At 37.5% G+C, this 26331-nt stretch overlaps 1 protein-coding gene across 15 annotated transcripts in view; it reads left to right on the forward strand.

Moving 5' to 3' along the window:
* ENOX2 (ecto-NOX disulfide-thiol exchanger 2) overlaps positions 1 to 26331 on the forward strand; it is a 248277-nt gene that overhangs the window by 205707 nt on the left and 16239 nt on the right. For all 15 annotated transcript variants that reach the window (XM_031445409.2, XM_031445407.2, XM_031445411.2 and 12 more), the window contains 4 exons: positions 2073 to 2306; positions 4523 to 4735; positions 6506 to 6612; positions 16429 to 16543. In XM_031445409.2, coding sequence (XP_031301269.1) covers positions 2073 to 2306; positions 4523 to 4735; positions 6506 to 6612; positions 16429 to 16543 — 669 coding nt within the window. The remainder of the gene's footprint in view (positions 1 to 2072; positions 2307 to 4522; positions 4736 to 6505; positions 6613 to 16428; positions 16544 to 26331) is intronic.

Raw genomic sequence — 26331 nt, forward strand, 5'->3', positions numbered from 1 at the left:
TATGATGTTATCCTTATCTTTTTGGTTTCTCTGTACATAAAGTGTGTCTTTTGTCTATGGCAGCTTTTAAGATAGTCTCTTTATTGCTGGTGCTGAGAAATTTATGATGTGCCTTGGTGTAATTTTCTTCATGTTTCCTGTACGTGGGATTCATTGAAATTCTTAGGTCTCTGAGTTTTCCTCAAATTTGGAAATTTTTCCTCCCTTATTTCTTCAAATATTTTTTTCTGTTCCCTGCCCTGTCTGCAATCAGGGCTCCAATTAGGCATATATATGGTCCCTTGAAGTTATCCCACAGCTCACTGGTACTCTGTTCATTTTTTTTCAGTTTTTTTTTCTTTCTGTATTTTAATTTGAATTGTTTTGATTGTTATGCCTTCAAGTTCATTAATCTTTTCTTCTGCAATGTCTAATTTGTGGTTGGCCCTGTCCAGTGATTTTTTTCAACTCAGACATTGTAGTTTAAATCTCTAAAAGATTGACTTTCATTCTTTTTTTTAATGTTTTTTGTGTTTCTACTTAATATATTCAGTCTTTTCTCTAGCTTCTTAAGCATATGAAACCCAATTATAATAGTTGTTTTTATGTCCTTATGTATTAATTAGATTATGTGTCTCACTTCTAGGTCTGTTTTGTTGATTGATTTTTATCTTTATTATGATTTCCATGTATCTTTGCATATTGGGTAATTTTTTATTGGATACCAGACATTGTGAATGTGACAAATATTTTTCATTCCTACAAGTATTCTTGAGCTTTGCTCTGGGATATAGTTAAGTAACTTGAAAAAATTTTTATCTTTTTAGGTCTTGTTTTTTATAAGTTTTGTTCAGCAGAACCACAGCAGGGCCAATTTAATCCAACTAGGGCTAATTTTCCATCACTAAGGCAAAACTCTTCTGATTACTCTATCCAATACTCTGTGAATTATTAGATTTTCTCCTCTGGCTAATGTGAAAAGGAACTATTTTCAGTCCTATGTGAACTCCAGGGATTGTTACCTCTAATGCTCAGGTAGTTTCCATACACACACATAGACATCAGCTTCATAATAGAGGATGGCCCTCTGCAGATCTCTGAAGTTCTTTCTCTGTGTAGCTTTCTTCTTTCCAGTACTGTGCCATACAAACTCTGTATTCCGCAGTCTCCCTGGATTCCCAGTTCAATCTCCTCAACTCAGGGGGATCACCAGGCTTTGCCTGAGTTCCCCTCCCTGTGCTAAGGCCTGGAAACTCCAAGCAATAAGATGGGGAAATCATAGGGGTCACTTCATTTGTTTTTTGTCTCTTAGTAATTTTTATCTTCATTGCCTAATATCTAATGTCTTTAAAATGTGTGTGGAAGCAGCTAGCTCAGCTTTTAAAACTTAAAAAGTTAATTAAAAACTTAATTTTTTTTGGTTGTTGTTGAAAAATTTAACTTGGGTACTATAGCTGGCACAAAAGGTGGGCTTGAATCCTGGATTTTTAAATCCTAGTCCTATACCACTATACTACAAGCACACTACCTCTGTTTTTAAGGATCTCAAATTATGTCACCTGGATCACATACCACTCCCCATCATATCTGTTTCTGCCCCCCCAAAAATGGTTCAGAGTCACCAGATACATTTAGGAAGCAATTTGGGGGTTGAAATGTCTAGCTGATACATTTACATTTTATCAAAATTCTAAGTGGTGATTTGAATGACACTCCTGAAGTTATCCAAAGACACCACAGTTTGAGGCCAACTTTTCTATTCTTCCCAGCCTATGGCACCATATAAAGCTTATTCTTGATACCGTTATCCATAGAGCCTCCCTGTGCCAGAGGTAAGGCGGCAGATGGAGGTATGGAACTCCAACAAAGAAGACTGACCCAAACCATAGAATAATACACTATTATCCAAGATGAGACTCTAATCCAAGTGTTTTGATGGTTCACCTTGTCAGTAGTGGGGAGAGAATTTGGGGTTATGTGGTCATTTGAAACTACTGCAACCACATCTGAAGCATGGAACTTGGAAAGGTAGGTACCACTACTCACTCACTGGGCTGCTCTTTTACTCTTCTCTCTCCCTCTTACGCACTTAGGTTACCGAATTCGCCTGGGCTCTAGCACTGACAAAAAGGACACAGGCCGGCTCCACGTTGATTTTGCACAGGCTCGAGATGACCTGTACGAGTGGGAATGCAAACAGCGTATGCTAGCAAGAGAGGAGCGCCACCGTAGAAGGATGGAAGAAGAAAGGTTGCGCCCACCATCCCCACCCCCAGTGGTCCACTATTCAGATCATGAATGCAGCGTTGTTGCTGAAAAACTAAAAGGTATACAAAACATTCGAGCTTTGTGATTAGAAGAACTCCTTTTTGGGGGGGAAATTTAATAAATATATTTGTATTGTTGGCAGTTATCCTTGAATTTCCCACTGGTAGATTCTTAGCAGTTCTTGTGTTGAAGCCTTGCAGATAGAGGTGTACCTAGTAATTTAAGAAACAAAAAATTTGTCCCTCCTACCTATGTCTCTGATCCTTCACTGTCTCAATTGATGACACTTTTTCTCACCATACATCATATAACTAGGAAGAAACAAGTTTTTCCCACTTTAACACATCAGATCAGCTGTGATCCATAACTTGGGACTTGTAAGCGCCACCCCACCACCACCAACTTTTGTTGTGGATAGCAAGTTAGTTCTGAATGCTAAATCAGAATAAATCAGAATGATAAAACTTGATGTGACCCTGCAAAACTATGATAAAATCCCATTTTATAGATGAGAAAGTGGAGGGCAAGAGTAGTTGCAGTGTACATTCTTCGTAGATTACTCAAAGACTTAGCTACCACCAACTAAAAGAGGACTAGTTTAATCACAAAATGGCCAACTTATTTCACATAGTACCAACAGAGACTTTCAGACATTGCTAAATCAGACTTCTTTCCCTTTAAGTTTTAATTCCTGTTCCCCTTGCTTGACTCTCAGAGCCATTTTACTAATTTAACCTTAATTGCCCCGCCTGGTCTCCTGTGTTAGTAGCTCAAATCCAGTTTTTTTCATTCTCTGAGTATGGTTGATTTTATTGAAAGAATGCTGGTGTCCCATTGATCTTATTGATGACACCAACCCAGTTCTAAAGGTATGAATTCTCCCTGCTTCTTGTGCTCTAGACTCAGCAAGATGCTGCTAATTCCACTTCGCAAATAGTTCTCATTCGCCAAACTTGTTTACACCATATAGCCTAAGGGATTCACACATTTAAGAAATTCTTTGTTTGGACTGATTTTGTTTTCATGTAAGAGAAAAGCAGAAAACACAGAGTCCAAAATAGAGACACAGAAATAATGGTAGATTTTGCAAAGCTGGAAAGGCTGAAAGCATTGGTAAGATGCCAGGTCCAAGACTTACTTGTTCACATGACACCAAACAAGTTGGTTTGATTTTTTTTAATAAATTTTCTGATTGTGTGGACCTTAAGCAAAAAGTGAGCATCAATAAATGAACCAGACGTGAATAACAATTTTTAAGTGAGTATCAATGTAAAGACTGTATGAAAATAGTAAAGTGAAAATCTGCTATAATGGTGAGGCTGACCTCTCATTATATGTCCGCACTAAAAAAAGGCAAGAGGCAAGTTCAAATTACAGTGAGAGATGTTTCCACTGTACATAAAGGTTTCTGACTAGAGAGGGATGTGGAGCCCTACAATGGGCCTTCGATGGGATGCTAATGGACTCTCCCTCTCAGGAGTCTTTAACAGCAGATATATAAGTGGCTATCTCAGAAAGCTGAACCAGAAGTTTTGGAACAGTTGTGCTACGATTTCAGCATCAGAGAATAACTCCTAACTAGCTGTAGAAATCTACAAGGAAGTCTCCTCAGGCAAGAGAAACAGGATGTGGAGAAATGTAGAAATAGAATGAATTACATCAAAATAGATTGTGACTGGGACTGTGTGGAAAGCCTGGGGCTGTGTATTGAATGCAGGAGTGATGTTACAAAAGGTCAAAAATGTAAATGTTTATACCTAAAGAATTGACATTTAACTTTTTCTTAAGGCTCCTTCCAACATTGTAATTCCATGGATCCAGGATAAAGTTACTGTCAAATTCAAGCTAAACTCAAGACTCAAGGTTACTTTTCCTCGTTAAAAATAAGATTGTAGAATTCTGAAGTTCTTTCATCACTAATTCATACATTACACAATGCACACATGTACAATCAGAGGTTAAGAAATCTGCAATATGGGAAAACTGTATCAGTAAAGAAAAATTTGTTTAAAAAAAGAAGAAACAATCTTTTTCTGCAAATTTTCTTAGACTACAACCAACCTGACTACTTTTTGAGTCTTTCATTTTTTCAGTCTACCTGCCTACCTGCTTCCTGTGTGCACACACGTGTGCATGCATGGTTCCTCACCCTCAGCAATTCATTTTACAACCATTGCCAAAAAGCTAGGGCGACCTCCTTGCCAGCATGTTAGGAAAAGAGTTCAAGATTTGGTTACTTTTGATGATTCTAAAACTAAATTCTCTTTTTTTTAAGATGATTCCAAATTCTCAGAAGCTGTACAGACCTTGCTCACCTGGATTGAACGAGGAGAGGTGAACCGTCGCAGCGCCAACAACTTCTACTCCATGATCCAGTCAGCCAACAGCCACGTCCGCCGCCTGGTGAATGAGAAAGCTGCTCACGAGAAAGACATGGAAGAAGCAAAGGAGAAGTTCAAGCAGGCTCTTTCTGGAATTCTCATTCAATGTGAGTGGAAGTCACAGTTCTGCTGGAAGGGTGAGAGGGCACTTCACTTAGTCACCACTGTCTCTACACAAGAGCCAGGCCTCCAGACCCATCCTGTGTCAAGGAGCAATGCCCTCTTCATCACTGCCTTGTGCTCTAATATTGCCAAATGCCCAAGTTCCATTTTCATGTCTCATGTGGGCACCTCCTATGTTCATTTTCTCTGGTATATCTACTTCAGCTCCTTACCAACACTGCAACTTAGACCACTATCCTGTGCTTTTACTTTTGCTTGTTCTCAAAGTCAGTTATGAGCAGCCCCCAGCCTCAGTGGAAAATTCAAGATACACTGCTGAAGTTAGAATGTACAACAGGGCCGGGGTTGGGGGAGAGTATAGCTCAGTGGTAGAATGCGTGCTTAGCAAACACAAGGTCCTGCATTCAATCCCCAGTACCTCCATTAAAAATATAAATAAAATAAATAAATAAACCTAATTACCTCCTCTAAAACTTTTCTTAAGTATGTAGCATCAGGATGTCTAAGCTTCTTTGCTTCAGATTTGAATCATTATTATTGCATAATATGCTTTTTAGGTACTCCATTTTAGTGAGAAATGTGATTCTATTTCCCAAGGTAATTGAGTAAAAGCTAAAGTTGCTACTTCTACTTTTTGTTTTTGGTTTTCTTTCTTCCACATTTCCTTTTCTGGATGTCCATAGACACTGGTATGGAATGGGAAGCCACTGAAGTGGCCATTTTCGAAGAGTAGTACCACTCCAAACCTATCCAAGGTCTCTTAAATGAGACAGATTAGAAAAATGCTCAAATAATGGTTTTAGTTCACCACATTGTAAAACTATGTCCTCTTATCTTTTGAGAAAGAAACTGTATTCACATTAAGAATAAGGGTACAGTTTTATGATTTTGCTTTTAAACAATTATGGCCCACTCTTCCCATACTTGACTTCCCATACTTGACTTCCCATACTTGACTAATACGTAATTGGGATTAAGGAGGAGTTATTTCATTTTTCCATTCTTATTTTTCAAAGTTTCTATGGGCATAGAATCCAGGAGGAGAAAGCATATGTTTTTAGGACTTCAGAATAAATAGAAAAAGAGAGCAGCAAAAATCCTGGGAATATAAATCCTTAAATCATAAGTAGACAGGGGACAAATGGGGCTGTAAATAAAGAAATAACACTTCGGAATTTTCTTACCATGAACACCCAGAAATACACTTGTATTTCTCCAGTCACCGAGCCTATCTAGGTAGACTTAAAATAGATCTCATCCATCTTAGGTTTTGATTTGATGCTTTCTGGTTAAACATACCTCAGAATAGTAAAAGGACAATTCTGTTGACGTGAAGCATCCTGGCTCATTCTGTAGGGCTAGTCTATGAAAGACACCAGTGGTCAAAAGGAGCTGGTATAGTTCGCCACTTGCTGTCATGCTGTGCAGGGTCAGTAGTACTAACTCATATTCACCATGACACCTGCCTCTCCTGCCTGAATGAATACAGAGTGCCTGTATTAAAACTTTGGTCACCATTTCACCCCAAACCTTCCGGACTTCCCTTTTCTTTCTGTATATTGATATCTCTGCCTTTGAGTCCCGTTTAAAATCATGGTACCCCAACACAGCCTTTTCTGAGCACAGCCATAGTCTAATAGTGTCATAGAAGGAGACACAACAAGCCTGACACTTCTCTTATTTCTTTTCTCCTCTTTTTTTTGCCATCCCTGGATGAATCTCTGGCTGATTCAATTGCTGTTCTGACGCTGCAGTTGAGCAGATAGTAGCTGTGTACCATTCCGCCTCCAAACAAAAGGCATGGGACCACTTCACAAAAGCCCAGCGTAAAAACATCAGCGTTTGGTGCAAACAAGCTGAGGTTGGTAACTTTTTACCCTGGTAGCCCCTCAGGGGGACAGTTTCTTTCTTTAACAAGTTATTGATTTGGAGTTTACCTAGAATTAAATAGTGCCAATTTCCCCATGGCCACAACAAGGCCCTAATGAAACACTAAGACATGTTCTATAACCTGGCACTGTGTCCAGACCACCTGCTGCCAAAAGGGTAACAAATGTGCACGTGTTGTCTTGAACACATTCTGCTGGATGGAAATCTTAGTAGTGAAAATGTAGCTGCGATAATTACGAGTTTACTTCTCTAAACTAGCTTCTTGGGAACAACAATAATTACTGACCTGTGTGTTTAGTCTTAGTAATATTAGGGCTGTCTTACATTTATTAGAGCATCTTGACAGTTGAGGCTCAAAGCTGCCTGGTGTTACATTGGAGCATTGAAATTTCTGAGCTTCTTATATCAAACCTGCTCAAGCCATCTTTTAGGTGGTGGCTTTAAAGGTAACAGAGGACTCTGATTTCAAAATAAGATTGACACACACCTTTCTGCTTGTGCTCAAATGACATTTTTAGCATAACATTCGAATATATCTGATGCAATTAGGTTGGGATTCAGAATCCAAGATTAAAAACCAGAATAGGAGGTTTATTTACAGTGCTCTGCCTTTGGAATGGTGTAACAGATGCCTCAAGTTCTTCTGTTCCTTTGGGTAGTTTCCTTACCCAGCCAGCCCTGACACTTTCTTTTTTTTTTAACATTTTTTATTGAATTATAATCATTTTACAATATTGTGTCAAATTCCAGTGTTCAGCACAATTTTTCAGTTATACATGGACATATACACATTCATTGTCACATGTTTTTCTCTGTGAGCTACCATAAGATTTTGTGTATATTTCCCTCTGCTATACAGTATAATCTTGTTTATCTATTCTACAATTTTGAAATCCCAGTCTATCCCTTCCCACCCTCCGCCCCCCTGGCAACCACAAGTCTGTATTCTATGTCTATGAGTCTATTTCTGTCCTGTATTTATGCTTTGTTTTTTTGTTTGTTTGTCTGTTTTTGTTTTTGTTTTTTAGATTCCACATATGAGCAATCTCATATGGTATTTTTCTTTCTCTTTCTGGCTTACTTCACTTAGAATGACATTCTCCAGGAGCATCCATGTTGCTGCAAATGGTGTTATGTTATCAGTTTTTATGGCTGAGTAGTATTCCATTGTATAAATATACCACCACTTCTTTATCCAGTCATCTGTTGATGGACATTTAGGCTGTTTCCATGTCTTGGCTATTGTAAGTAGTGCTGCTATGAACATTGGGGTGCATGTGTCTTTTTGAAGTAGGGGTCCTTCTGGATATATGCCCAGGAGTGGGATTCCTGGGTCATATGGTAAGTCTATTCCTAGTCTTTTGAGGAATCTCCACACTGTTTTCCACAGTGGCTGCACCAAACTGCATTCCCACCTGCAGTGTAGGAGGGTTCCCCTTTCTACACAGCCTCTCCAGCATTTGTCATTTGTGGATTTTTGAATGATGGCCATTCTGATTGGTGTGAGGTGATACCTCATTGTAGTTTTGATTTGCATTTCTCTGATAATTAGTGATATTGAGCCTTTTTTCATGTGCCTATTGATCATTTGTATTTCTTCCTTGGAGAATTGCTTGTTTAGGTCTTCTGCCCATTTTTGGATTGGGTTGTTTGGTTGTTTCTTATTAAGTCGTATGAGCTGCTTTTATATTCTGGAGATCAAGCCTTTGTCGGCTTCATTTGCAAAAATTTTCTCCCATTCCGTAGGTTGTCTTTTTGTTTTACTTATGGTTTCCTTTGCTGTGCAGAAGCTTGTAAGTTTCATTAGGTCCCATTTGTTTATTCTTGCTTTTATTTCTTCTAGGAGAAACTTTTTGAGATGTATGTCAGATAATGTTTTGCCTATGTTTTCCTCTAGGAGGTTTATTGTATCTTGTCTTACGTTTAAGTCTTTGATCCATTTTGAGTTGATTTTTGTATATGGTGTAAGGGAGTGTTCTAGCTTCATTGTTTTACATGCTGCTGTCCAGTTTTCCCAACACCATTTGCGGAAGAGACTGTCTTTATTCCATTGTATATTCTTGCCTCCTTTGTCGAAGATGAGTTGACCAAAAGTTTGTGAGTTCATTTCTGGGCTCTCTATTCTGTTCCACTGGTCTATATGTCTGTTTTTGTACCAATACCATGCTGTCTTGTTGACTGTAGCTCTATAGTATTGTCTGACACTTTCAATCTGTATATGCAGCAAATTTTTCAACTTCGTTTCTGAGTCCACTTTGCCAGTCTGGTAGCAATCTTGTTATATTTATCAACCCAGGTTGTCGTATTCCTCAACATTTAAATAGCATTTGTAAGGTATTTACGTATTACAAAACATTTTCACATAGGTTATTTCACCTACATGAGCCTCCCAACAGCTGTAGTGTAGTGGAAAGAACCCTGGACTTGGAGTCAACATAAATCCAAATCTCAGCTCTGACAAGTGTGTAGCTGCATGACTTTGAGCAAGTTAGTCAGCCTTTCTAATCTCTATTTCTTCACCTGGATTAAATGAGATGAGAGATATGTAGACCGTTTGAAAATGTAAATGCTATATAAATGATAAATAGTATTACTTCAGTTTATCATTAACAACTCCATAAGGAATAATAAGTAGGTATAATGTCCGTGTTACACATGTAACGAAACTGAGACACAGAAATATTAAGTGATGTACACAAAATTACACAGCTAGTAAGTGGTCAGTTCAGGACTGGAAACTCTTCTCACTCTGAGCTCTGGTACAAACTGCTTTTGTAAATGAGTGAGTCATTTAATCTTTGTGAACGTCAGTTCCGTAACCTGTAAAATGAAGATAATAATCTATTCCTTCTGTCCTTCATGAGAACACATGACATAGATAGTGTGGTAACAATTTGAAAACCATAAAAAGCATTTAGAGGAAAATAAGCCAGCCCCTGTTCACATAAACTGATAAGTCTCTGAGCCATCAGTTCTGGCTCAGCAAAGGGATCTGGGAGTTAACTGGGGAGAAATCCCTGAAGATATCAGCCCAATGGATGGGTAGAGTCATAAAAAGGCAGTAATGTTTTTAATTGCTAAAAAAAAAAAGAAAGAAAGAATTAGGATCCAAAAAGGGAGGTATTATCTTACTGTAGCACAAAATGATTCACAAATGCTAGGGCTACCTCACGTTGTTGAGCCCAATAAACAAAAGTCAACATTTCAATTCAGACGTTTACTGAGCACATTCTCTGTCTCAGGTATTATGACAGGCAATGCAGGATGAGATGGTCTTTGCCCTTAGGGAGCAAGGGGAGGAGTGGAGTTTAGCACCCTAAATTTAAAATTTCCGAAATCTTTAGTTTAGCTTGAATAATTCAGAATAAAAGTTAAGAGAAAAACGCTCAGTATGACTTCCAATTGCAAAAAAGCAGTATTAGTCTCTACCTTTCCTCCAATACATGTACACATGTATCCCTTTTAGGGAGTGGGAGAGGCTGTCTGAACTGTCCCAACCCCACCTCCCATTATAGAAAGCCCTGCCAGTACAAAATTGCCTTTTTCATAGGAGGAGGGGAGCCTCTGATTGGAACACTGACTTGTCTAGGCCACAAGCATTTCGGAAATGACTTTGCAAGAGAATATTCTCCATTAATATTATTCATCAAGGCTCTCTGTAGTTATATCAAGCCTACCTATCTGGTGGGTATTTACTTGAGTTTCATTACCTCCTCAGTAAAGATAGCTATGCCAGTGAGCTGGACAAGTCTCTGGGCCTGTGGAGACATGAGTGCTATACACCCTATCGCCCAATATTGTAGCAGAGCTTCCTGGGCAGAATGATGAGGCTAAAGCACAAGACCAGCATGACTTGCTACGTGTCTTGTGATGTGCCTTGTAGACTTTGTAGAAACTTAGAAAAATGCTTCCTGCCTGTTGGATTAGACTAAGTGAAGTTCTACCCTGAATACCTCAATCTTTATAAGTAAAGCTACTAAGAATGGAAAATAGCTCATAACCTTCCTCTGATATTGTATTTCCTAAACCTAAATGATTTCTTCTACTTTATATTGGTTCCTCTTTAAAGCATGGCTTTTTCAAAAACACATTTTTTTTTTACATCATCATACTTTTGCTTGATGACAGGCAACTCTGAGGACTAAAAGGAGGTATCCTGTAGAAAGTGACAAAACTTTCCTCTTAAACTGAGACTGCCTCTTAGCACCCCACTGAGAATCAGACATCTCAGTGACCTAATTCACACAACTGGCTTTTCCTTGATCTAGGCATCAGAGCTACAACTCTTAAGTTAGGGGTTTCATCAAGGTAGAAGTGTTTGATATTGAACTTTTTCTACCAGTTGCCTCAGGGTATAAGCCAGCTGGTGACATCCTCATGTCACAAAGAACCTGTTCCTTGTCTCGCTGTCATCCTCCTACGACCATTCAACACCATCTTATTCTGGTGAGAGAGAAGTTATGGAGTAAGAAGAAAAAGTCTCCACCTTTCAGGGAGCTTAGGCACTCACAGTGGTAGTATATGCCAGGCAGACCAATTTGCTAATGAGTCTTTTTTATTGGTTTACTTTCCTGATCTATACGTGTGTGAGGCTCCTGCTGATACAACTGGAAAGGGTAATAAAATAAGAGAAGGCTGAAGTCCCTCCCTTTACTAAAAGTTTGCATCTATATTGACTTTCCTGACAGTTCTGTGTGCTGTGGGAACTCTTTTTCTACAGACTTATTTAAAACTTGTGTGTTTCTCTTACTAAGACCTTGGCCTAGATTACAAGTTACACCTTGGATGATATGTAGAAACTAGAGCCATAGCAGTAGGCACTAGAAGATTCTCCCTCACATTCTCCCTAACGTGAGATTTTATACCATTAAGCTAGAGGAAAGGGACATGGTTATATACCAACATTTTCATAAAATGAAATACTGTGATTGCTAAAATAACTTTCTCTCTAGATTTCCAGGCCTATCATTCCAAACTCTGAAGAACTGTTCGCAGATAGATGTTTGCATCATCTGCATACCCTTGTTTTAGGACCCATTTGCACTAACCCTAGCTGTTGGCTTTCAGCCATCAAAACACATACTAACACAATTTGGATCAACCTAATTTGTATTTCCATTATGTGGCATACAGTAGATGTTGATTAAGAGCCTGTGTTTGTGCTTTGCTTCATTAGCTTGAATGGTATCTCAGAATCAAATTTCTATGTTAGTGTAGAAGCTATCTCCCTACCCTCTGCTCCTTTCCGTTCCTTGATCTGACCCCTTCCTCACCAAGTATCCTGTTAATATTTAAAGTCTGGATAAGTACAATTTTATTACACAATTCATAAAAAACTTTGCTTTTCTTATAATCATGTTCCTATCATAAAACATGAGTAAGATAAATTTAAGTCCACATAAATTTTTGGAAACTATATAGTTAGATAATTAATGTGCCATGATTTATGATTTGCTTACTTTATGATAAATCAAAAATGTCAGCTGGTACAAAGATGATTCTTTTCATGCATTTTCCTCTGTCTAGGGTTTCAGTTTTACTCTGTGTTGAAAATGCTTTGTCCTCCATTATGGAGCAGTATGTGAAGTTCTAAGCTTCAGAAAAAGTTACCGCTAGAACAGACTGAAAGCCAGTATTATTCGTTTTCAGGAATTACTAACCGGTCACTGTTCAAATGAAAAATATCACAGGTCTACTGTGGGTGACAGAGTGGTATGAAAACTTTAGGAGGGCTAGCTTACCTTTTTCAATGTACTTTATCAGTGATGTGAGCCAGTTAATTTCAGGTAGAGATTTACAAATGAACATGTCTGGAAAACATTTTTGCATGCCATTGCCACTATTTTGGTTCCAGCACTGGATCCAACTGTCAGGATGGGAAAAGGGGCAAATCTGGGAGGCAGCTATTTCTCTTGCTGCCTGCACTTCGGTGGCTCAGAGTCCTTTTGCTGCCTGCTCCTCTGTACAAGCTAGATAGAGTGCCTTCCTTAGGTAAATGTTACCTTTTAGCCCTTCACTCTGAGGGTATTTGTTAGGGTTTGATTCCCAAAGCAGAGCTTTTATGATCCACCAGAGAATATAGAAAATAGGCATCTTAGATATTAAGTGCTTTAATGGCAAGGTTTTCAAAGCATTAAAATCTCACTTGCTTTACTTAAGAGTAGTGTCATTTACTGAATGCTCTTCCTAAGTTTATTGTAATATGGTACCCCTATAATGTCTGTTGTTCTCTTGGCCTTCTCTCCCATTTGTGTGACTTAGTATTGGTATTTATAGAAAAGTAATGATATGGGCCTTAGTTTCTTTGTAGCTAAGAAGGATTGTCTAGTGATTGTCTAGTGATATGGGCCTTAGTTTCTTTGTAGCTAAGAAGGATTGTCTAGTGATAAGAGAGCTCAAAGCTCTGCCACTTTGCTTGTATGACTGAATAACTTAGAGCAAGCTTCTCTAGTTTTTCTTACCCTCATTTCATTATCAGCTAAAGGAACTGGTAACTCTTGTTCCTCAAGTATTTTGAGGCATTGAGGTAAAATTTGCCCATGGGTCTGTTATTTTTCTAGGGATTTTTTGAAGACGTGAAAGACCTCTAGATAAGCTGTATCACTTAGTTATTGAACATTTTATACTTCTAACAAGAGATTACGCTTTCTTGCAGAGCTGGAAGCAGAAAAATGCTTTGTGGATGCTAAGCAGCTACAGGACATGTCTTAGCTATCATTTAGATCTTCCTGCCCTGGGACATTTCCCTAGAAGGAACACAGTTTACTCTTCTAAGAAACATAATAACTTTCCCAGAGTTAGACAACATTGTGAATTGAGAGTTGGTCTCGGCTTATACCTTCTGACAGTCTATATTTTTGTTACGCAACTAGGAGAGCTCTGACTTTTCCTGATGAAGTAAGTTGTACAATAGTTGAACTTGCCAGTGTCAAATCTCATTATGATCACCTTTCCAGTAACAGCTCTTTGATAACTGAAATCCAGACTCCTGAGATAGAATGAATTCTTAGAAATGACCAATTCCTTTATTGTTCTCTGTGCAGTGAGTTTGAATAAGACATAGCAAATCTCTCTCTTGACACAGCCCTTTAAAGTTCATTTTTCTCAAGCAAGTCATTATTTTCTTCTATTTTAGGTAATGTCCCTGCAGCACATGAGGGATGCTATGTTAGTATTTCTATTTTCTAGTTCTTCTATTTTTCCATTACTTCTCAACTATCAGTGATAACACTGAATACCTTACTTTTTAAAATAGGGACTTTTATTTATATTCATTTAACTTGATATAGAAATTATTATTTTTCCTGATAAAAGGAATTAAAAAAAAAGGAGAGGATTAGCTGAGATAGTGATTACCTGTAGCATTAATTATTAAGAAATCCATTTGAAATATTTATAATCTCCCTAAATGGGGGCAATTTTCTCCAGACAGCATTGGACGTTTCCTGTATGATGACCCAATTGGGGCTAACCAAGGCAAAGAATTCTCAGCTCAGTTCTGAGGAGCCTCTGACAGGCATCAAGTGACCTCTAAATGACTCCAAGCTTCTCCAAAACGGACAGTTCTCATGCTTGGTTTTTTTTGAAGAAGTGACTTTTCCTGTGTGATCTCAGTCATTTCCAGTGTTCTTTATGCCTTCCTGCAGATCTGTGTTTACATCTGGTAGCACATCCCTTCAACCTAAAGAACTTTCTTCAGCTTTGCTTATAGTGCAAGTCTTGGGGTGACAAACACTTGCATTTACATTTGTCTCAAAATATATTTATCTCATCTTCATTCTTGAAAGAATTTTTCTCTGCATACAGAACTCTGAATAAACAGATTTTTTTGTTTCTTCTTGTGCTTTAAAGATATTGCTCCCCTGACTTCTGGCCTTTATTTTTTCTGAAAGAAATCAAAGTATTCAAATTGTTGTTCCCATGTATATAATGTGTTTTTTTTTTTTCTGGCTTCTTTTAAGAGTATCTCTTTTTATCCCCCAGTTTTATTGAGCTATAATTGGCATACAGCACTGTATAACTTTAAGGCATACAGCATAGTGACTTGACTTAAATATATTGTGAAATGATTATCGCAATAAATTTAGTTTACTAAAGACTTAAAGAGTTTCTCTTAATGTTTTGTTTTCAGCAGTTTGACTCCGTGTTCCTAGACAAAATGTTTCTTTACATATACCTTGCTTGGGGTTCACTGAGTTCTTTGAATATACAGATTAATATATTTCATCAAGTTTGAGAAATCTTCAACTATTTTTCCTTCAAATATTTTGAATCATTTAATCTTTCCTCTCTTTCTGTGATCCAGTTAGTTTCTCTCTATTCTTTTTTTTATTTATTTATTTTTAGTTTTTTAGTTTCTCTCTATTCTTCAATTGGGTAAATTTGTTTTGTTCTATTTTTATCGCTCTTTATTTTGTCATCTCTATTCTACTGTTAAGCTCATCCAATTACTTTTATTTCAGATACCATATTTTTCAGTTTTAGAATTTCCATTTTGTTCTTGAAGGTTTCTATTTCTCTACTAAGATTCCCTATTTTTTCATTTGTTATTAACATATTTCCATTACATCACTGAGATAGTAATAATAGCTGCTTTAACTCCTTATTCTGCTAATTGCCATTTCTGGTTCATTTCAAGCCTGGTTTCTGTTGACTGTCTTTTCTCTTGAAAATGGGTCATCTCATCCTAGTTCTTGGAGGTATGTTAATTAATTGGGGGCTTTGCCTGCATATTGTGAATATTTTGCTTTTAAGTCTCTGGATTCTGTTATGTTCTTTCAAAGAATGTTAATTTTGTTTTAATGGTCAATTTACTTCATTGAGTTTAAGCTGGAAATTGTTTCTCTTAGACGGCAGCTCAAATCTTAGTTTAGTTTTTAGCCTTAGCTGTGTTGTTTGGAATCTGCCCTGTGCTTTCATGGTTCAGGAGTCATGCAGAAATTTGAAAGGGTCTTACATACAGAATTTGGATCCCTCTCTCTTTGGCTATCTACTTTCTAGGATCTCCTCCTCACTTTCCAGTGCCCTGAACTCTCTTCTTTATTTCTTTAGTATATAAAGACTGCTGTGGGTTTTCTCTTAAAAATTTAGCCACTCTGTGAGGTGCAAACTGTGGTCTGTTCTCAGACTAAAAGGCCCTTTAAAACTGAAACCCTCCTTCCAAGTGTCAGCTCCTCTTCAGAATATTCCTGGTTTTGTTCAGTCTCCAATGCCATCAAGTAGTTAGGGGTTTAGCTAAGTTTCATTTTTGTTCAGAGAATATAGTTATTATCTATGGAAGGGTTGATATGGTAAGAGTTCAGTCCTGACACCTCATTGTTAGTGTAACTCCTAAACCTGCAAAAGTTTGATTAAGAGTTCTGTTGAGTAAGACTGTAAGGGAAGAGGAAAGAGGATGGATAGCAGCAAAATCAGAAGATTTGACATGGGAAGGCAAACGTGACAGAACCTTAAGGAAAGTCCAAAAATCCACATGAGTAAGAGGTGCGAGGTCTTTCATGGCCAACGGTACTTTCTAAAATGAGATACTTTCTAAAATGGGAGAGATACAAGAACCACTGACTGCCAGATCTCTGGATATGGAAAGAAAGCCTTATGCAGGACAGAGTACATAAAGTCTGCTTTGTCTATTGAGACTCCCCTCAGCCTCAACATGCCCCTTTGCCTTAAGAATACTGAAGTTTTGTTACACGTTTAAAAGAAAACCTTCTTTACCTTATCCTTAATTCTGTTTATTTCCTCAAATTTTCAAGGCTTTCCACTTAAAAAGCATACCTTTTAACCTTAGGAAATTCGCAACATACATAATGATGAATTAATGGGAATCAGGCGAGAAGAAGAAATGGAGATGTCTGATGATGAAATAGAAGAAACAACAGAAACAAAAGAAACTGAGGAATCAGGTAAAGATAATTCTGCTTTACTTTATTTAAATAACATCCACTTGCAGGGATGACATTTTAAAACTGTTAACAATAGGTAAGTTATGGGCACAAACCTATCAGACTGGAACAAGCTAGAAGCAATTGATGAGGCCATATAAGTACACATTGGCTGAATTTCAACCCTGTGGCTACAGGATTTACTGTAGTCTTAATTTAGCCCCCTCTTCCATCATAGCACCTAACTGTAAGTGGACTTCTTTTTCTGAGGTGTGCTGGACATTTAGGCACCATTGTTCTATATTTGGGTTGGATTTATTAGTAACATGCTCCACAGTAGAAACTATGAGAGAGCTATGCATAAATAGGTAACTAGCCAAACTTTTAGGAAAAATAGTTAGATCCCTATATCACTCATACCTTACCTCAAAATTAATATGAGATGGATTTAAGATTCAAATGTAAAAAACAACCATATACATAGCAAAAGAAATTCTGGAAAATATAAGAGTTGGTTACGTAATTTGAGATGAAAATCTCCAAAGAGAGAAATCATAAATGATATTTTTGATAAATGTATCAGCATAAAAATTAAATATTTCTCTTTAAAAATCACAAAGTTAAAAGATAATCTATAAACTAAGGGGAAATATCTACAATATATTAATCTACCCATCTGCTGCCTTCCATTGTGGTTACTTGGAGGTTTATTACGAATCAAACAAGAGTCTGCAAACAGTTGTCTGGGTAAAGGCTTTTGCTCATACCTAGTGTAGTCACAACCTCACTGTGTCTCACCCTGTAGCCATAGCCTGGGTCCCCAGAGGAATTCATATGGCAAATCTGTTGAACAGTATAACCCACCACCCTTCAATTTCATAACAAAACATCTGAGGAGGGGATTACCACGGAGGGGATTAAAATATCAGCCAGAGGACATTGTTTCCAGGAAAACCATTCTAGACAATCTTAGGAGTCTGTAAGATATGGTGGACAAAACACTGGACCTAAAGTTAGAACACCTAAGTTCTAGTCCCAGCTCTGCCTTTCTTGACATAGGAAGGACGTCTTCCCCAGTGAGCCTCAGCTTCCACACTTATGAGAAATACCTTATAAACACCATCAAAAAAGATTTTGTGATGGTTAAGTGAATTCATTCTTCATTTAATAATTATTGTATTTCAAGCACTCTGCTAGACATTGGAGATATAGTAGTATACTGTCCCCACTCTATGTCTGTGTGAGAGAGAGACACAGAGACAGAGACAGAAAACAGATTGATTATAATGCAAATCAGAATTTATTGGTTCTAATAGTTTCATATTGAAGTCAACAGTTCTAGCCACTTGAGTGATTCCAGAATCTTCACTCCAAGAACAAAAACTCTTAAGAAAACCACCAAGTCAGACTTTTTTAAAAGTACTTGTTAACTGTTACATCTGAATGTCCTCTTTTTGCTATATGTTAGGTCCCTAAACATATAAACCTCCATATATATTGAATAAACCCTTGGTAATCAGTGAATAGTTAACATGTTCAGAACAGTGAACTAATTACTGAAAACACTTACTATAAACTTATAGCTAAAATAAACAAAAAAGTTTAACAATAATTGAGCTATTCAAATTATTTATGTTTAGCCAGGATATTTTTTAGCTGATTAATGTTTGACTTGTAGGTTTGTTTCCACTTCAGGTTCTGCAGTATTGTGTAGTGTTAATCCAGTGTTACCCTGAAATGTGTGTAAGTGTACGTTTGAGCATCCACTTGATAAATTGCTGAGTTTGAGGAGTTATTGGGAAATGGGTGGAATGTATGGGAGATTCAGATTGAATGCACTTACTAGGGTTATATAATTGCATTTTGCTTCTGTATCTCTTTTGAGTTAAAAGCTGTATTGGCTACTGCACAGAATCTTATTCGTTTAGAGACTGGAAACTCCCTGACAGATCATCTTATAGCTATTTTCTTTCCTGTTCCACATGCCAGGATGCTGCTTTGTCAAATAAAGCTATCTACAATAGACTTAATGGAGCTTACCAAATAGCTTTTCTCCCAGAAGGTTTCAATTCATTTTAATTCAAGGACTTTTGTGCATTTTTCTTCCCCTCGATCGTATCTAATTTTGTTATCTTGCGTCTGTAGTACTCAAGTGCAGAAATCCTGCTCAGTGTGAGCCAGTGAGCCGGTCTTCAGTTTTCATCTAAATCAGCTACATGTTTTAGTTATGCTTGGTTCCAATTAAAAGCTTAAGCAACTAGATCTCAAAGGTTTCTCTCTCTCTCTCTGTCTCTCTCTCTCTCTCTGTCTCTCTCTCTCTCTGTCTCTCTCTCTCTCTCTCTGTCTTTCTCTCTCTCTTTCTCTTTCTCTCTCTCTCTCATTCTCTCTCTCAATACTACCAAACTTGAATTCTAAGTGCCTATGCCATGTTTCTGTTTAAATTTACTTCCCAGAGAAAGTAAGAGTCAAAGCTAGCCTAGCAGTCTGTTACCTTTCTTTGGAGTGCTACTTGCTAGCCCATATTTGTGATTCAGTACTGGAAATATTCTTGCCATGGAAGAAAGGACTGCTGTGCTCAAAGTAATGCGTTGAAGAGGGAGAATCACATCAAAGCAAATCATGATAGTATGAAACTATTTCATTCTATTGTTAGCCATGATGGAAAGTACATGTACCCAGTAAACATAAGAACTGTTCCCTTTCAGCATCTATCTTCTGCCTTCTTCACTTAAACTGGTAGTTTTCAGATTTGATATAATACATAAGAATCATCAGGTTACCTTTAAAAATTCAGATTTCTGGGCTGCAGAGTCTAATTCAATAGGTCTGTAATAGGGTTTGGGAATCTGAATTTCATCAGACATCCTAAATGATTTATATGCTGGTGGTCCAGGGAGCACATTTGGAAAATATTGACAGACTAGTTCCCCTTCATTGTTCTAGCCCAAAGTTTTCTCTTCCATTGGTATCCAGTCTCCTTCCTTTTCTCCTCTTACCTCCAATTATTCCCACTTTAGGAGTTTGAGCAATTAATTAAGAAGCACTATGTCCTATAATCTGATAGAAATAGAGATGTAATATATGTAAATATACATAAAATATAAAAAATACCATATGGTGCTAACCTGGAAGGTACTGATTAGAATGCAGCAAGGGTAAGAGATATTAGCATGGGCCAGAGTAGTCGCAATCAGTGAAAATTGATCAGGGCCTTGAAAGATGAACAGGTTTGGATAAGAGGTGAGAAAGTAGAAAGCATCTTGATGCAGAGAGGGATGAGGAAAAGGAGCGGGGCTCAAAGATGGCTATAAGGATGATGGATAAAAGATAAAAAGATGGATAAAAATAAATAGACAAAATAAGGATAAGTATAAAAGACTGAGAGGGCAAGATGGTTCTAAACCACGAGGGACTATAAATGCCAAGCTTAGACTTAGCATAGTAGGCAATGTGATACTATAAGCATGTCTTTCAACCATGGCAATTGTATGATAAAAGCAACATGAATTATATATTTTAAGAGATATTTTTTGGATTAAGAGAAACAAGCCAGAGACTTTTATAGGAATTCAGATATAAAATGATGAAGGTTGGCGGTAGTGAAGGCAACAGGAACTAAGGGAAAATGGTAGGAGAAAAAGAGGCAACAGAGAGTCTAAGATTAAAGATGCTAGGAGTCATTTGGGAGGAATAAAGTCTTTGGTGCCAGATTGGATATAGATGATGAAGAAAGGAAAGAACTCAGAATGAGTCTAGGATTTCTAATCTGGAAGAATGGAGGGTTGGTGATTGTATTAGTTTGCTAGGGCTGCTATAATAAGTACCACAAACTGAGTGGCTTAAACAACAGAAATTTATTGTCTTACAGTTCTGGAAGCTAGAAGTCTGAGGTCAAGGCTCCTGCAGGGTTGGCTCCTTCTGATGGCTGTGAGAGAGAATCTGTTCCATGCCCCTCTCCTAGCTTCTGGTGGTTTGCTGGCCATCTTTGACATTCCTTGGCTTGTAAATGCATCACCCCAATCTCTGCCTTCATGTTCACATAACATTCTGCCTGTGTGTGTGTGTCTGTCTCTGTGTTCAAATTTCCCTTTCCCATAAGGACAACGGTCATTTAAGTCTATAAGCTCATCCTAATGACATCATTTTAACTTGATTGCTTCTGTAAAGATCCTGTTTTCAAATAAGGTCACATTCTGGGGTCTGCAACATATTTTTTAAGGAGGACAAATTCAACCCACAACAGTAGAACTGACAGCTGGAACTGATTTGCAGAATATAATGAAATCAGCTTCAGACAGTATGTAGTTAGGAAACAGATATAAAGGATTTGTATACAAATCAGGGTTGAAGAATGTAGAAGGCATAGAAGATAGTAGTACAGAGGTGTTGACTGAGGCCTGGAGAATATGAATAAGTTAATGTGAAAGATAAGTAAGAAAGAACAAAGGGCTGAATACAGAACTTTGAGGACTACCTACAGAAAGGGAGAAGGAAAGGAAGAAGAGTTTTCAGAGTAGTTAGAAAAAGAGCAGTCTGGGAGGCTGGAAGGAAACTAGAAAAGCATTGGATTATAAAACCCCCCAAGAAGAATTTATTGAAATAGGGAATAAATGGAATTATCAGATATTATAAAGAAGAAAGGAGAACAGTGTTTGTCGAGCAGGAGCTATTTTAGTAGAGTGATAAATGTAGGGGCCAGAACATGTGACATTAGTGAGAGAATGTGGACAAAGACTACAGGTCAAGAAGTTGGGTACTGAGAAAAAGCAAATACAGACATTGTAAATGGTGACTAGAACTGAAAACAAAGTTAAAGGTAAGTTGTTGTTTGCTGTTCAGTAGAAGGGAAGGAGGCCATGGAGAGTGTGAGGCTGATGATGCTTGTGAATGAAAAAGTACTTGTGGGCAATTATGGAAGTGAAATCCTAGAGAAGAGGAATGGGAAGTGATCCTAATTCAGATGGAGTTTGCTTTAGAGAGGAGAGAACCATCTTCCTCTGAGATAAGAGAGGTGAAGCTAAAAGTATATATACAGCCCATGCTTCTCTGTATAGCAAGAGGTTGGTCATCCATTGATGAGCGAAATGATTTGGAACTGAGACCATGAGGGGAGAGGAGCAGATCAGTAATAAATGCTCTGGGCAGTATGGAAGGAAGAAATCAATGAGAGGTAAGAGATCCAGCAGCAAGGGCAAACGTGAGTCTGTTTTGACTAGGACTGCCCAACTCTGCAACTTCCTCTAAGAGTCCTCTGCAGCCCAGGATAACTAGCAGAGAAATTTGATTCAAGTGACCATGAGTTAGGGATTGGCATGATAAACTTGGCCAAAGATTTTGAAGAGAGTGAAGGAGTAAAGGGTACTGAGGAGTTTGCAGTGTAATCTGTCTAGCCAGAAAGCAGTTAATGGGCTAGGTGAAGTTGGCCACTCCAAGAGATTAAGATCCTGGCAAGGAAAGAGAGCAAAGTATCAGGGTGATGAGGGGCAGTAACACGACTGACAAATGAGATACTGTTTGAGAGGAGACTTTAGAGATCTCAGAGGAAAAACAATGAAATCCCATTGCATCCATGCTGGCAGAAGACTAATTGGAATAATGACCTGCAGAGGCAAGGAAAGCAAGGCATCACAAGGTCAGGGAACTCACTTGAGATTTTGCCTGAACTGACCTGTACCACCTCCAATATGTTCTGCTCACATCTCCCACTTTTTGTTCCCATTTTGTGTTCTTTTGGGCTTTTTCTCTTTGTGAATCACTCCAGCTCAAACTTTTTTATGAACCTTAAGAGGGATGTTGCACATCTTTCCTCCTATAATTTGGTAACATTTTTTAGCATCGTTCTTCAAAAATTTGATGAGTTTTTTTAGCATCTCTTGTAATGCGGCTTTGTAAGGATGGCTGATTCCCTGAATTTACTTCCATTAAATTTTTTTTGTTTCCTTTGTATCATTGGAGAAACCTAGGCATTAATATTTTTAACATTTTTTATTGAGTTGTAGTCATTTTACAATGTTGTGTCAATTTCCAGTGTAGAGCACATTTTTTCAGTTATACATGAACATACATATATTCACTGTCACATTTTTTTTCACTGTGAGCTACCACAAGATCTTATATATATTTCCCTTTGCTATACAGTATGATCTTGTTTATCTATTCTACATATGGCTCTCACTATCTACAAATTTCAAACTCTCAATCTGTCCCTTCCCACCCCCCGCCCCCTTGGGAACCACAAGTTTGTATTCTATGTCTATGAGTCTATTTCTGTTTTGTGTTTATGCTTTGTTTGTTTGTTTGTTTTAGATTCCACATATGAGCAATCTCATATGGTATTTTTCTTTCTCTTTCTGGCTTACTTCACTTAGAATGACATTCTCCAGGAGCATCCATGTTGCTGCAAATGGTGTTATGTTATCAGTTTTTATGGCTGAGTAGTATTCCATTGTATAAATATACCACCACTTCTTTATCCAGTCATCTGTTGATGGACATTTAGGCTGTTTCCATGTCTTGGCTATTGTAAATAGTGCTGCTATGAACATTGGGGTGCATGTGTCTTTTTGAAGTAGGGGTCCTTCTGGATATATGCCCAGGAGTGGGATTCCTGGGTCATATGGTAAGTCTATTCCTAGTCTTTTGAGGAATCTCCATACTGCTTTCCACAGTGGCTGCACCAAACTGCATTCCCACCAGCAGTGTAGGAGGGTTCCCTTTTCTCCACAGCCTCTCCAGCATTTGTCATTTGTGGATTTTTGAATGATGGCCATTCTGACTGGTGTGAGGTAATACCTCATTGTAGTTTTGATTTGCATTTCTCTGATAATTAGTGATATTGAGCCTTTTTTCATGTGCCTATTGATCATTTGTATTTCTTCCTTGGAGAATTGCTTGTTTAGGTCTTCTGCCCATTTTTGGATTGGGTTATTTGGTTGTTTCTTATTAAATCATATGAGCTTCTTCTATATTCTGGAGATCAAGCCTTTGTCGGCTTCATTTGCAAAAATTTTCTCCCATTCCGTAGGTTGTCTTTTTGTTTTACTTATGGTTTCCTTTGCTGTGCAGAAGCTTGTAAGTTTCATTAGGTCCCATTTGTTTATTCTTGCTTTTATTTCTATTGCTTGAGACTGTTCTAGGACAACATTTTTGAGATGTATGTCAGATAATGTTTTGCCTATATTTTCCTCTAGGAGGTTTATTGTATCTTGTCTTATGTTTAAGTCTTTGATCCACTTTGAGTTTATTTGTGTGTGTGGTGTAAGGGAGTGTTCTAGCTTCATTGTTTTACATGCTGCTGTCCAGTTTTCCCAACACCATTTGTTGAAGAAACTGTCTTTATTCCATTGTGTATTCTTGCCTCCTTTGTCGAAGATGAGTTGATCAAAAGTTTGTGAGTTCATTTCTGGGCTCTCTATTCTGTTCCATTGGTCTATATGTCTGTTTTTGTACCAATACCATGCTGTCTTGATGGCTGTAGCTCTATAGTATTGTCTGAAGTCTGGGAGAGTTATTCCTCCAGCCTCTTTCTTTCTCTTCAGTAATGCTTTGCTTTGGCAATTCTAGGTCTTTGATGGTTCCATATAAATTTTATTATGATTTGTTCTAGTTCTGTGAAATACGTCCTGGGTAATTTCATAGGGATTGCATTAAATCTGTAGATTGCCTTGGGCAGTGTAACCATTTTAACAATATTGATTCTTCCAATCCAAGAGCATGGGATATCTTTCCATTTTTTAATGTCTCCTTTAGTTTCCTTCCTCAGTGGTTTATAGTTTTCATTGTATAACTCTTTTACCTCCTTGGTTAGATTTATTCCTTGGCATTTTATTACTTTGGGTGCTATTTTAACAGGGATTGTTTCTTCACTTTCTTTTTCTGTTGATTCATCATTAGTGTAAAGAAATGCAACTGATTTTTGAACGTTAATCTTGTAACCTGCTACCTTGCTGAATTCTTCGATCAGCTCTAGTAGTTTTTGTGTGAACAGATTTTCTCTATTGAATTCCTGTTTTCTATTTGATTGATTTCTGATCTATTGTTATTTTATCTTTTCTTTTCCTTACTTTAGATTTAATTTGGTCTTCTTTTTCTCGTTTCCTAAGGTGGAAGCTCAGATGATTGATTTTAGATCTTTCTTCTTTTCTAATATATGTTTTCAATGCTATAAATTTCCCTCTAAGAATGGCTTTCCCTGCATCTCAAAATTTTAAAGGTGTTTTGTGTTTATTTCCATTTAGTTCAAATATTTTACATTTTCTTTTGAGATTTTCTTCTTTGACTCGTGATTTTAGAGGTGTGTTGTTTAATCTCCAAGTATTTTGGAATTTTCCATCTACCTTTCTGTTATTGATTTCTAGTTTAATTTCATTGTGTTCTGATAGCATACATAGTATAATTTTTATCTTTTAATTTGTTAATTTGTTAAGGTGTGTTTTATGGTGCACAATATGATCTATCTTGGTGAATGTTGCATGTGAGCTTGAGAAGGATGTGTAATCTACTGTCATTAGATGAAATGGTCTATACATGTCAATTATATCCTAACATTTAATTGATGGTGCTGTTGAGTTCAACTATGTCATTACTGATATTCAGCCTACTGAATCTCTCCAATTTTGATAGAGGGGTTTAAAGTCTCTATAATGGTCAAATCAACTATTTTTCCTCACAGTTCTGTCAGATTTTGCTTTATTTTGACAGTCTGTTGTTAGGCTCACACACATTAAGTTTATTATGTCTCCTTGGAGTACTGACCCCTTTATCATTGTCTAGTGCCCCTTCTTTAACCTTGATAACTTTCATTGATCTGAAATCAGCTGTGTCTGAAATATAGCTACTCTTACTCTTTTTTTATATACATATAAACTTTTTTTTATTGAGTTATAGTCATTTTACAATGTTGTGTCAAATTCCATTGTAGAGCACAATTTTTCAGTTATACAAGAACATACATACATTCATTGTCACATTCTCTTTCGCTGTGAGCCACCAGAAGATCCTGTATATATTTCCCTGTGCTACACAGTACAATCTTGTTTATCTATTCTACATTTTGAAATCCCAGTCCCTTCCCACCCCTCATCTCCCTGGCAACCACAAGTTTGTATTCTATGTCTATGAGTCTGTTTCTGTTTTGTATTTTTTGTTTCTGTTTTTGTTTTTGTTTTTTAGATTCCACATATGAGCGACCTCATATGGTATTTTTTCTTTCTCTTTCTGGCTTACTTCACTTAGAATGACATTCTCCAGTAACATCCATGTTGCTGCAAATGGCATTATGTTGTCGGTTTTTATGGCTGAGTAGTATTCCGTTGTATAAATATACCACTTCTTCTTTATCCAGTCATCTGTTGGTGAACATTTAGGCTGTCTCCATGTCTTGGCTATTGTAAATAATGCTGCTATTAACATTGGGGTGCAGGTGTCATCCTGAAGTAGGGTTCCTTCTGGATATATGCCCAGGAGTGGGGTTCCTGGGTCATATGCTAAGTCTATTCCTAGTCTTTTGAGGAATCTCCATACTGTTTTCCACAGTGGCTGCACCAAACTGCATTCCCACCAGCAGTGTAGGAGGGTTCCCTTTTCTCCACAGCCTCTCCAGCATTTGTCATTTGTGGATTTTTGAATGATGGCCATTCTGACTGGTGTGAGGTGATACCTCATTGTAGTTTTGATTTGCATTTCTCTGATAATTAGTGATATTGAGCATTTTTTCATGTGCTTTTTGATCATTTGTATGTCTTCCTTGGAGAATTGCTTGTTTAGGTCTTCTGCCCATTTTTGGATTGGGTTGTTTATTTTTTTCTTAT

Source organism: Camelus dromedarius, chromosome X (genome assembly GCF_036321535.1).
Source record: "Camelus dromedarius isolate mCamDro1 chromosome X, mCamDro1.pat, whole genome shotgun sequence".
In the NCBI taxonomy this organism is placed as follows: Eukaryota; Metazoa; Chordata; class Mammalia; order Artiodactyla; family Camelidae; genus Camelus; species Camelus dromedarius.